This window comes from Plectropomus leopardus, chromosome 6 (genome assembly GCF_008729295.1).
Source record: "Plectropomus leopardus isolate mb chromosome 6, YSFRI_Pleo_2.0, whole genome shotgun sequence".
NCBI classification, from domain to species: Eukaryota; Metazoa; Chordata; class Actinopteri; order Perciformes; family Serranidae; genus Plectropomus; species Plectropomus leopardus.
Window position 1 is genome coordinate 13305879 of NC_056468.1, and position 12742 is coordinate 13318620.

General features: G+C 38.6%; 2 protein-coding genes across 2 annotated transcripts; one reads left to right on the plus strand and one right to left on the minus strand.

The window, feature by feature from the left end:
- Window positions 1-634: 634 nt before the first annotated feature.
- Window positions 635-4101, minus strand: nkx6.3 (NK6 homeobox 3). The gene is made up of 3 exons (XM_042487494.1): window positions 3115-4101; window positions 2344-2513; window positions 635-1085 (listed from the first exon to the last, which is right to left on the minus strand). The coding sequence occupies exons 1-3, from the start codon at window positions 3521-3523 to the stop codon at window positions 855-857; spliced, it is 810 nt and encodes a 269-aa protein (XP_042343428.1). The 5' UTR covers window positions 3524-4101; the 3' UTR covers window positions 635-854.
- A 2867-nt stretch (window positions 4102-6968) lies between these two features.
- LOC121943896 (E3 ubiquitin-protein ligase NEURL3-like) lies at window positions 6969-9426 on the plus strand. The gene is made up of 4 exons (XM_042487493.1): window positions 6969-7291; window positions 7916-8428; window positions 8570-8725; window positions 8833-9426. The coding sequence occupies exons 1-4, from the start codon at window positions 7189-7191 to the stop codon at window positions 9024-9026; spliced, it is 966 nt and encodes a 321-aa protein (XP_042343427.1). The 5' UTR covers window positions 6969-7188; the 3' UTR covers window positions 9027-9426.
- The last annotated feature ends 3316 nt before the right edge of the window (window positions 9427-12742 follow it).

Genomic DNA, 12742 nt, shown 5'->3' on the forward strand with positions numbered 1-12742 from the left:
GAGCAGCATTGTTAATATATTTTAATAACGTATTTCAGATGGTAGTAAAGAAAAGTAATGCTTTCAACTCGCTGTCATTTTAACCAACTTCAGGTCTACATTCAATTTAAGCATTTAGTAGAATTACAAATCATACATGTGGAATATTATAATAAATATGAACGATGTGAGCAGAGCACTGTATTTGCTTCAACAAAAAAATAAATCCATACACATTTATACAGAATGTCTCATTTACTGCCTTTTAACCAAAATTACATTCAGTGCCCATTTGAAAGAACATTCCCGTGAAGTGGCTGTCCTGACATTACTCTGCCTATAGATTTATGTGTTTTGAATTTTTTAACTTATTTTTTGAAGTCTTGATTGAAGGCCCAAGGTTGTTGGTGAGGCAAAAAAACTTTTTTTTTGCAACTATATATGGATATTAAAGCCACTCACCACGCTATGACATCTGTGGTTTCATTTTGAAAATTCAAAAGCACAAAATAACCATAAAAGCATCAACTATTCAAAAAGAGAACACGTGAATAACTTTGGTTTATTCTCTTTTTATATTTATTAGTATCACCAACAGCATCATGCAGTTTTTTTGAAATGTCATTTTCTCGTGTTTTTACAAAATGGTGTGTATAACTTAATTCCCCACAACAGTGTATCATGAAACCGAGCAGAGATACAGTAACTTATAAAAGTAAAGAGCTTCATTTGAAAAGCCTGTTGAATGACCACAGGTGACCTCTGTTGAGCATGCGTGAATGCTTAAACTTTGTATTCAAAACTAATAACTTTAATGACAGCATGCAGGTCTGCTTAGGAGCGCGCGCACGTGTGTGTGATTAGCAGGAAGTGTGTCAGACGTGGTGAGGCCCGAGGCGCAGCACCGAGAAAGCTCTGCGGTGTTTGCGCAGCAGCAGTCGGATCTTATCGTCGTCGGAGTCGGGGTCCAGAGGCTTGTTGTACTCCTCGTCCTCCACCTCGTTCTCCGAAGTCTCGCCGCTCTGCCCCGCGAGGCTGGCCTGCGTGGAGCTCGGCTCTGAGGCGCTCTTCTTCCGCCACTTGGTGCGCCGGTTCTGAAACCACACCTGAACACAACAAGGTGGGTTTAGGACACTGCAGGGACACGCAACTCAAACGACAGTTTAATCATTTGAAACCTGAGAAATTTGGTTTGATTTCTTGCAAAAAACAAAAAACAAAAAACAAACAAACAAACAAACAAAACAAGGGAAGAATGTAATGAGCAACTGAACATGACAAATCAAAAAAAAACTACCTGAATATAGCCCCCCAAAAAGTGAACAAACACACAAGAAAATGAAACCACAGAAGTGCTGAAATTAAAAATCTTATTAATCATAATACATTTTTAATCCATTCCATTAATTATGCGTATAGTTTTTCTTGACATATTTCCCTGTTTTTTTAACCCCCCCCCCCTTTTAAAAAGAAACTTTTTTTTGTCACCTTTTACCAATTTCTTGCAGTGTGTGGAGAGAAATCAAACCAACTTGCTCAGGTTTAAAAGGGTTAAACTGTGTAAAAGGTGTCTGAATGCAGCACAAGAAAACTGATGTTTCAAAGGGTTAAACAAATATTTATTTATATTTATATTTATCAGTATGTATTAGAGGTGTTCAATCTTTAAACATTGGCTATTCTCATTTAAGAGGTTAATCCAGTTGCAGCAGCCCCGCACGGGTCAGCAGTAAGCAGGGGCATGTCAGGGGTTCCTCCAATAACACTTTTTTAAGAACTAGTTGTATGTTTTTAATGTACTCAAGTACACAAAAAATTCCCAATGTGAATCAGGATATTTTAATTGTGAATTAGAAAATGATGGATGCACCACCTGGCGTCCTATCACGGGCCACATTTGACCCACAGGATGAAAGTTGAGTATCACTGTGCTACTTTCTGTGGGCATGAGTTTGTGTTGTTTGATGATTGCATCTCATGTTTAGACATGATGTGTGCAAAGCTTTAGAAATAATCCATGAGCCACTTTCTGCATGAAGATCACGTGATATGTGTGACCTCCTGATCATTAGATTAAGAGTTTTGACAATTTCCTCCTCCTCCTGCACATGCAAGTAAGAGTGTGTCAGCTTTATTTCTATTGCAACTTTTAAAATGAGTTGACCTACTTCACACACACGCACACACACACACACACACACACACACACACACAAGCAAGAAGGAAAAGGTCAAAGAGAGAGAAATGAAAGCAAATATAAAAGCCTAAACATAATTTGGAGTAATAAAATCCTATAAGTTTTATAACAGCTCACACAAAGGCATGGTTTTTATAGCATAAATGTAAATGTGTTATTATCTTTACCTTGACTTGTGATTCAGTCATGCCCAGAGAATACGCCAGTCTGGCTCTCTCAGGCCCGGCCAGGTATTTGGTCTGCTCGAATGTTTTCTCCAGAGCAAATATCTGATGTCCACTGAATGTTGGTCTGGTGTGTTTCTTCCTGCCTGTCATCTCCGCGAGAGGACCACTACCTGAAAATATCAAAGCAGAATATACACTCACTGCTGGATGTTTAGATTTTTATATTAGATTTACCCAGTGAAATACTTCAGTATCTGCATAACCCCAAAAAAGATCCAAAAACCAGAAACTCTTTAACTATAAATTAAATACTGGAAAAGTTTAAACATTAATTAAATCAATTTAATGAGCAGCCAGGTCCATATGATATAAGTGAAATTTTTTAATGGGACAAATACTCGATGATATCCTCATCCCACGCAAGTTCTTGTTTTGTTATTTTCTTTTACTTAGAAATTACTCTTAAAATAAAGATTTGTTTAAAATAGTAGTGATATTGAATAATATCCTTAGCATTATTTTTTTCCCCTGAACAATACAATCAAAAGGTCAGATTATAGATTTAATCTATACGTCCTACTGAGGTTTTTTTTAAGTTATATATCTGTATCTTTTCTGATCAGAGTGAATTTTTCTTATTTCGTAAAGACAAATGGTATTCTGGCATCATTTAAAAGTAACACGTCTTGTCGAGTCCTCAGAGACGGACACAGAAGTTGTGATGCGTTGATGAGCTGGATTTTGAGTCCAGGCTGCAGTATTGAGACTCACTGTTGGTGCACTGCTGCCTCCCTCCTCTCCAGTCACAGCCGCTCTCCGCCCAGCAGCTCATGCTGCGACCCTTCATGGGGCACTCAGCGCCGGGCTTTGAGAAGCCGCCCAGGGAGGAGTTGTAGTCTCGGTTATAGTACATGGACGTGCTGGTGACGGAGGGGCTGAAGCCCCCCATGGTGGAGTATCCGGACAGCAGGGTGGTGGTGCCTGTGGAGCCCATCATGGAGCGGCTCAGGATGTCGCTGATGCCGTGTGGCGTCCCTGCCTGCAGCTGGCTGTTCAGGCCCGGGTTGAGCTTGTAGAAAGAGTTGGGCACGGAGTACTGACACACCGGCGCCTTGAGTTCAGAGGGGAATTGGTTTAGGCTGTTGTTGAACAGGAAAGACCCCTGGATGTTTGGATCCATGGGAAATACTGTCACTCTGCCTCCAGGTCTCAGTAACTCATCCAATAAGATCCAGGCAGGAAAAGACCTGTGATAGGCCCAGAAGGAGTTCTCTCACCCGTGAGCGATGTCTTGGATCTGGGATCACACCCAACAGCCCCAGATGTGCAGATCTTAACAAGCATTAATAGCAATTTTAACAAAGTCCCCAAAGTTGCTACCACATCAGAAAAAAACTAATAAACTCTTCACTTTCGCCCTTCACCTCTTCTCAGCCTCAGTGTGCTCTGTGATAATCCCATATCTGACGTCTCGGGCGAGCCCTCTGGACACAGATTTTGGTGTTCTCCTAAAGACACATGGCTCCTGCCGGCTCTCTGCTCAGAAGTCATAAATAAGCAGTATCTGGAAATGGAGTGGCACCTTGATAAAGATAGGCCACATTAGAATGCAGCCTGGGATTGGCCTGGGTCTCACAGCCCTAATGCCTCTCGATTGGCTCCTCGCTGAGAGCCAAGCCTTTTATTGGAAGGCAGCAGATTAATAGTGTTTTGAACAGGTGGAGTGGGAACAAGTTGATTTTTTGATGGCCTGCCATGTCTGACCAAGTGTGGTGGAGCGGAGGCAGCTGAGCTGAGGAGTGTACAGAGGAGGAGAAGAAGAGCTGCTCTGTTTTCTGGTTTATTACCGCAGGAATGTAGTTTTGAAACATATATTGTTTTATTGTGCATAAAATAACTATGAACCCAAATGAAACAAAATCTGCATTTATGTGCCACTTCATCTGAATCAGTAAATAAATATTACAACATGATCCATATATCATTTGTTTATTTTCCTTCTATTCTATGCTCTAAATGTATATTAAGGAAATGCAAAAATAGAATAATCGATTGTTAATATGGACCCTTATATTACCTTATAATATACCTTGGCGATATAACACGATATCCTAGGTATGAATATGTAGTGCAAGTGTTTTAGTATTCATGTATTATAGGTTTTTTAACTTTTTGAAACTTGGGGAAATTGTCCTTATTTATTTTACAAATATTGGAGGACAGCAATGAGCAATAAAAGAACAAAGGACCGTAAAATTGAGAAAATACAAGAAAATTGGTAAAATAAATAAATACAAACAAAACAAATACATTTAATTAAAAAGAAAAAGAAATGGGGGAAAGGTACATAAGACTTGGAAACATGCCTAAAATGTGTAATATTTTCTGTAACATCATTTTATGTATGCAGCTATAATATAGTTTTCCCCAAATTTTCCTTTTTCCCAAATCACAAAATAATCCGAAAGTCCAGTAATTTCTTGCAGTTTGTGGAACATTTCTTATGGAGTTGCTCATTGCCTTTTCCCCCATGCTTTTAAAAGAAAATCCACACATTTGTTCAGAGTCCAAAAGTTTAAATACTTGTGGACGGCGTCTGAAAGCACAAGAAAATCAGTGTCACCCTAGGGTTAATTTGAGAACATGAAAACATAAATATTTAATTTAAATATTTGAGATATAAAAACTTCTCTAAAGGTCTTTATGATACTAATTTAATTCAACTCTGATATGAGGTTGGTATTGGGCCACATAAATGACATTTCAACAAGTATCCGGTACTAGAATCCAGTATTAAATTTTTAATTTTGACATACAAATGGATGGATAAACTGTTAAAAAGAGAGAAGTAGAGGTTTTGGTGATCTAAATTAATATATTTTACTTTCCACCGTATTAATCTTAATAAAATTGTATTTTTTTATTATGCCGTGTTATGAACTCAATGAGCAAATTCAGTCGTAAAAGTCATAATTTGATGTCACTTACTGTTGTGCTCTTTGGATTTGAGTGGGCTGTGTTTTTGTAGTATTTGCAGAAACTTCTGATGTACAATATTTGCACTACAGTGCATCTAGAGAATATTACAGTCTTGCATGATGAGAGCAGAAAGAAGCCTAGAATCAAAAAACTCCCCCAAACAGGACATGTTGTCTGATGGGAAATCCATAAAAAATCCAAAACATGCCTCCATCTGGAAACTGATATATGTCACGTGTAGCCTGTTGTGTCTGTCAGATGATAGGATGTTGGGATTTTTCTGGGGAAATCATGGGATAGTTGGTCGTAATAGGAGAGGAGCTAGTAACTTTCCAGGAGTGTTGATGTCACCGGATTTCCAGCCTCCTCTGTCACATGGTCAAGAATGGCAGCCAATGAGGACTAAAGAGAGGGTGTGTTTCCTGTAGAGGGCGACAGAGCTCTGCACACACTGGTGTATGAGGATGTGTTGAACCAAGCAGGAATGTGAGGGGAATTTTAAGTCTGGAGCTTTGCATGCTTTTATCACTTAGCTATGTGTGAAGCTCCCTCAAATCCACAGAGCCAGTCAGAGCAGTAACATGAAACAAGTTGGTGGTAATTTTCCATAGTGTCTCTGATAAGGAAATCATTAGAGTCTGTTTCCAAGAAACCCTGTGTTACTGTGGCTCTGATAAAAGGGCAACATTGGGGTTAGGATGTTCAAATATTAGGTTTATATTATTAAAAAAAATAGCATGTAGTAGTTATAAAAAGGATAATAGCAGCACATTTTACAGTTAACATGCAAGTAGAGAAAACTGATACACGAGAACAAGTTAAGCAATTTAAAACAAGGTTCCTGTGGATCCTTTAAAATGTATTTAATTCTTCAATCTAAAAAGAAGACATTAATTAGCATTAAAAATGACTCAAATTAATCTTTTAAATGACTTAAAAATGCTCAGACATAGGAAGCAGGATTTTTTTTTGACTTTCCATTGTCAAAATAATTGGTAACATTTAGTTTTTGTTTAATAATTTATTAAGTTCCTGAAACTAGTCATGATGGAAATCCAAGCATTGCAATCTTGCATGCAGAGATGCAGAAAAACATATCATCTCCAAGAAAAGTGTTTAGAAATGCTAGATATTTCCCACTTCTGTTGGTCAACCAAATCGATATTTTTATGCTAATATAATATGTCATTGTCTTCAATGTGTTCTACTCTTAGAAGGGTTGTTTTTGTTTTCAACATTTGATATAGATAATCTAACTTTTTCACTGGACAACAAAATGTTGTTTTATGTATATAGTAAACATTGGCAAAATAAAAGTCCTTCAGTTTTGGTTATTAGAAAATCGGTCTTAAACTTCATTCTGAATGGCATTTAAAAAATCTTCAAAAGTCTCATATCTAACTTGCCTTAAGCTGCAGGAACCCTGTTTTTAAGGCTCCATACAGACAGAAACACAACCTGTCATCTATCAACAGAGGCAACACCTCATGAGAAATTTCAAGTGAGGTAAAGTTGTGCATAAATGCATAAAATGTGTTTGTAGGATCCTTGTCTTTCAGCAATAAAACAGCCATCAAACATGATGACAAATAATAAACCTGGTTCCACATGAGAGCGGAAATGGCACAGTTCAGGGAAAGCATGTGGTTTCATGTTTGCATTATTGCTCTGAAGGTTGCTGACTTAAAGAGAGACTGCACCATCAGAAATGCACCACCCTCCAGCCAGCGAGGTAAATTTCCAAACTTTAGTTCCTCCCTCACTCCGCCTCCTTTCACATTCCCATGTGATGCAGGAGGGAATGCTTGTTTTGAAACCACACGTGCTCCGCCTTATAAAGGCAGCCAACACTTGCACTTCATCACAATGAAAACAAGACACAGACGTGACCATATCATTTCTCAAGACACAAAGAAAAGTACTGACTGCCTCTTCATGATGGTGAAGGAGAGCGGCAAAGGCAACTCAGGTGAGATTTTTATTCTTTGTCTTCAGTCTTTACAGAGATCTTGATATGAAATTTACAGTGTTGCGATTCTGTTAGTCATCAGTTTGTCAAGTTTCATTCAGGTATCTACCAGAATTAATATGTAAAGTATCTGTTTTGATGTTATTACTTAATACTAAAACTAATTATAGTGGTAGTTCTTTTACAATTTTGCTTTTTGGTGACAAATTTAAGCAAAAATAAGAGCTTAAAGAGTGCCACTTAAATAATTATTATTATTTAAAAATATGATTAGAGGTTCAAAACAGAAGGGAGCTGCCTTTTCTTATCAGTTAGGACTGTAAAACAGATAAGCACACAAAGAAGAAGACTTTAAAATGAGCAGTTAAGGATTTATGACCTGCTGTGAAGTGTGAAATAAACCAGAGAAAGGCTACTACAATTTACTGGACACAGCTTGTCATTGATGAATAGCAGGCTTCACATACAGTAAGCAGTTGCTTAATGCTACTTATGTTTGAGTCACACCTTTATTGTTTAATACACTGCATTTAGGTACATGCAACATTTTCCAGCTTGTTGCTGTTGTGATCGCAAAAACGCTTCATGTTTCAAGATTCTTAACTGTTTCTGATGGTTTCACAGTTGTTGGATCAGAGACGCCACACAGGTGCAGCCTGTCCTGCCTCGGTCCTCTGACCTTCCACCCTCGAGTTGTGGGAGACATGGTCCGCCTGAGTCGTGGGTGTTGCCTAGCAGAGAAGAGGGAGAACACATTCAAGAACGGCCTGGTGTTCAGCAGCCGGCCAGTGAAGATCCGGGAGAGGATTCGTCTGAGGGTGAAGAAAGATGTGCTCAACTGGCACGGAGCTCTGCGTGTGGGCTTCACCACCCTGGCGCCCTCAGCCAGATCTCTGCCTCTGCCCACCATGGCCATCCCCAACCTCACTGACACCCGAGGCCACTGGGCCGCACCAGTGCACGAATCCCTCTGCCAAGCAGGTTCAGAGCTGGAGTTCTGGGTCTCTTCTCGAGGAACTGTTTACTTTAAGAGCAACAACATCAGGGAGCACAAGCTGCTAAAAGGAGTGGATTTGAGTCAGCCGCTGTGGGCCATGATAGACATCTACGGACAGACCTGCTCCATTCTCCTCCTTGGTGAGTTTACTACAAAGAGCAATGATGCATTGTTCACTGTGGAGCCTGTTTTTTTGTTCTTATTTATACAGATGCACTGGCAGTGCCAAGTAATTGTTTCAGTGTCATAAAATGATTAAATGTTTCTACTCTTTGCTGCAGGTTCAGAGAAAAAAGATCTGTTTTGGACCAGACGGTCCTGTCCTGTACCTGAATGCCTTGACAACAACCGCAGTTTGATTCCTGATGTCTCGAGCCTCCTGATGTCTCGAGCCAGGACAGTTGATGAATACATCAACTGTCCTGACATGGAAGAAGGTGAGAAAGAGTCCTTCCAATCAAATGATAATATCTGATTTCAGTGTTTTTAAGCAGAGAGCCCTCCTCTGATGTCAGCGTTGTAACTGTGATTCCTGTCCTCACAGGTGGAGACAGCGTAATGAGCTGTGTGGTGTGCATGGAAGAACAGGCCAAAATCACTCTACCTTGTGGCCACCAGTGTTTATGTAACCAGTGCACCTCCAGGATCATTCAGCAGTTTGGCACCTGCCCGCTGTGCCGACACGCAATCAGAGCTCCATCAGTGGAGGGGATAAGGACTGTCTCTGGGCAGCTCTAAGCTCACACATACCTGGCAGGAATCACCAAATACAAGCTGCTGAGTGACTGTGACCAAAAAATAATCAAATGTTGTAAATGTTGTACAGTGTGTGTAAGATAAGATTCATACTGAGTTGCTGATGTCAGGATATAAAGTTGAATATTTGATGTAAGATTAACTGTGAAACCTTACCGCTTGTAAACTGCACTTTTGTTGTGATTGTTAAATGAGGAAAAGGGAAGGCACAAAACATTTTTGATAAAGACAATCGATAACACATTTCTATTGCACTTACAGGACAAAGTGTATAATAATTTATATTTGCTGCAATAATGTTTTGGCTCTTTGATGTATTAAATCTTAAATGTATTTATGTAAAATTATTTTTGTTCTCAGGAAATTATTTATTTTTGTTTGTCAAAATATGACTAAAACAATAAAAAATATATTTTTTACAAAACTGTTTTTCTTTCTGTTATTCTTATTTTAGTTCAATGTGTTATTAGGACACTTTATTTTAAAATATGTGTGAGACAAACTCCTAAAACCTCTGTATCTGTTATCATTTGAAGGTAATATATATTCCATCATTGTTTAATGACACTGAATTTAATAAGTGAATTTGATAAAACAAGTGGACCTTGAGGAGAGGCTGTTTTGCCTGGACTGATCTGTTGAGCTCAAAATAAGAGCATGCTTTCAGATAAGAGCATGTTATTCATGCTGCAAAGTATGATTTGTAATGTGAAACCAAACACGATAGTAGAACTAAGCTGGAAAAGATTCATGTACACACTACAGATAGATGATGAAACTAAATCTACAGTGACTAATCATTGCTAAGGTTGCAACAGGAGCCTTAACAAAGATCAAAATACTAGTTAATCAGTCATCAAAACTACTGTCCCCTGACTTTTATACACCTTTTACATGTATAATTAGTATTATTACATGTAGCATATCAATAGATGGTTCCTGCAATGTGCAATAAGCAGCTGGTTTCATTATTACTTACACAACACAACAACACAACACAAAGTGATAATTGCCACAAAGCAAATGATTAACAAAGCAGGTAAGAATAAAACTAAATACAGGTGTCCAAGGTGTTTCTAGTTTGACCATGTGGCTGATGGTGCAAGAAATGAGCACCATCAGCACCAAATGTGTTAGGTCACTTATTTGCCTCTTTTTTTTACTTGTTTGTTTTATATTATTGTATTTTTTGTCTCTTTGTAGTTGTGCATCTTTTTAGTTGTCCTGCGTTTCTTTTACAGAAGAAATATTCACCTTGTCACTGAGGAGTACAATCCTTTTCATACATGCTTAATGTGAGTCACTCATATGATCAATTTGTGTGCTTGTGGCCAGCTAGTCGGTTTTCATTTACTGTAACTTGTCCTTTTAAAAATAATATGATTTGATACAGTCATAACTAGTATTTGCATGAATGTCACACCTTCACCAGCTACTCCAAAGTGAAAGCACACCCGAGTGTTAGTTTCATTATAACGCTAGTTGTAAAATCTCTGCCCAAAAAAACTTTATCACTGTAATAAATGACCAACAAACATCCTGTTATAATATATACAAAGACTGGGCAATGTGATCATAACATGACCTTGAGGATCAAGATATGGTGTTAATGAACAACTCTTTTCTCTATTATGAGGCTGTTTTGTTAAATGTCAGTTATTTATAACAGCAGCCTAGTCATAATTTAGGCCAAATTTGCTGCACAATTTTATTGTACTTTTCTGCATTCAGATGTATGCAAAATTCCCAGCTTGCTGCTGTTTTTGGGATTGTCTGTGATGCTGTGCAGATGTGATCTACACGATTAGACTGCAAAATTATTCACTGTGCAAAAACGCTTTATGTTTCAAGATTCTTAACTGTGTTTTTGATGGTTTCACAGTTGTTGGATCAGAGACGTCACACAGGTGCAGCCTGTCCTGCCTCGGTCCTCTGACCTTCCACTGTCACACATTATCTGCCCGAGTCAGGGTTTCTACCTCACAAATAAAGAGGAACATGTTCAAGAATGGCCTGGTGTTCAGCAGCCGCTCAGTGAAGATCACCAACGTGCTGCCCCCAGCCTGATCTCTGCTTCTGCTCGCCATGGCCATCCTCTAACTCACTGACACCCGAGGACACTGGGCCGCTCCTGTGCACAAATTCCTCTGCTAAGCAGGTTCAGAGCTGAGTTCTGGGTCTCTGCTGGAGGTAAGGTATCCATCACAAGCAACATCAGGGAGGTCACATCTTTAAAGACTCCTCTAATGTCTTCAACTTTCCTATTGTGCATTATTTAAAAAGAATAACTGTAAGCCTCTTAAGCCACTGAAGTTTTTTTCTGATTTAACCTTTTCAATAGAAAATGTAAAGAGTATTGTGTCAGTAGTTTATCTGTTGTCTGCTGATTTTCTACATGTAGGTTACAGGACTTTGATGTTGTTTCTCAACTTCTGTTTAAAATATGCAGATTGTTTTGAAGATTTAAATTGGTCATCCTGAGTGGACCGAAAAATCCAAACACAGGCATTGTCTTTTCTTGAGAATGTGACCCTCATGGTGTGTAGAATATAAATTCCTGTAGCCTAAAAAACCAAAAACAACATATCAAACTAGTTATGTGTTTGACCTCAGCTGCCCTCTAATGTTCATGGTAGACATCTATGCCGTCCACAAATCTGTTCATTCAGAAAGTCATAGTTATTGCTAAAAATTTGATTAGGTGAGACACGAAACAGAAACAAGTTTTTCATGCAGAGGTGTTTTCTTATCAGTTATAAAAGCTGCAATCAGATGATAAGCAAACGAGGCAGAAGCCTTGAAATAAATGGGAGGAGGCGAGGATTTATGATTAGTGTTGTAAATTATGAAATGAAAGTGAGTTAGTGACTATATGATTTACTGGAAATATTCAGTTTGTCACTGATGAATAAAAGCCTTTACAGTAAGTAGATGCTTGCTTACATTCTATATGTGTGAGTCACATTTTCAGGAGAAATCTTTGACCAGCTTGCAGACATGCTAGTGGAATATTACTTCCTCATTTATCGTCAAATGAAATCGTTTTCCCTTGGAAACAGTATTTATAGTTTTGTGTGTAGGATTCAGTGACATCTAGTGGCGAGGTTGCTGAAATGAAAGGTCTCCTGCGTGCTCAGCCTGAAATGGTGGCCAAAGAGAAATGGAACAACAAAAAAAGGTCCAATCTAGAGCCAGTGTTTGGTTTGTCCATTCTGGGCTTCTCTAGAGCGCTCTGTGTGTAGATATAAATGGCTCATTCTGAAGTAAAAAAAAGAAAAAAGAACAATTATTCTTTTTTTCTGGCAATTATACACTAATGAAATGTAGTTGGAGATCAAGATATGGTGTTAATAGATGATTCTTTGTTATGAGGCTGTTTTGTTCAGGGATGTCACTTATTCACAACAGCAGCTTATTCATGATTTCTGCCAAAGTTGCAGCACAGTTTATTGTTCACTACCCTGCATTCAGATGTATGCAAAATTCCCAGCTCGTTGCTGTTGTTGGGACTGTCTGTGATGTCGAAACACTGCTGTGCAGATATGATTTACACGATAAGACTGCAAATAAATTCTCTGTTGCAAACACACTTTACATTTCAAGATTCTTAACTGCGTTTTTGATGGTTTCACAGTGGTTGGATCAGAGATGTCACACAGGTGCAGCCTGTCCTGCCTCGGTCTTCTGACGTTCACCCT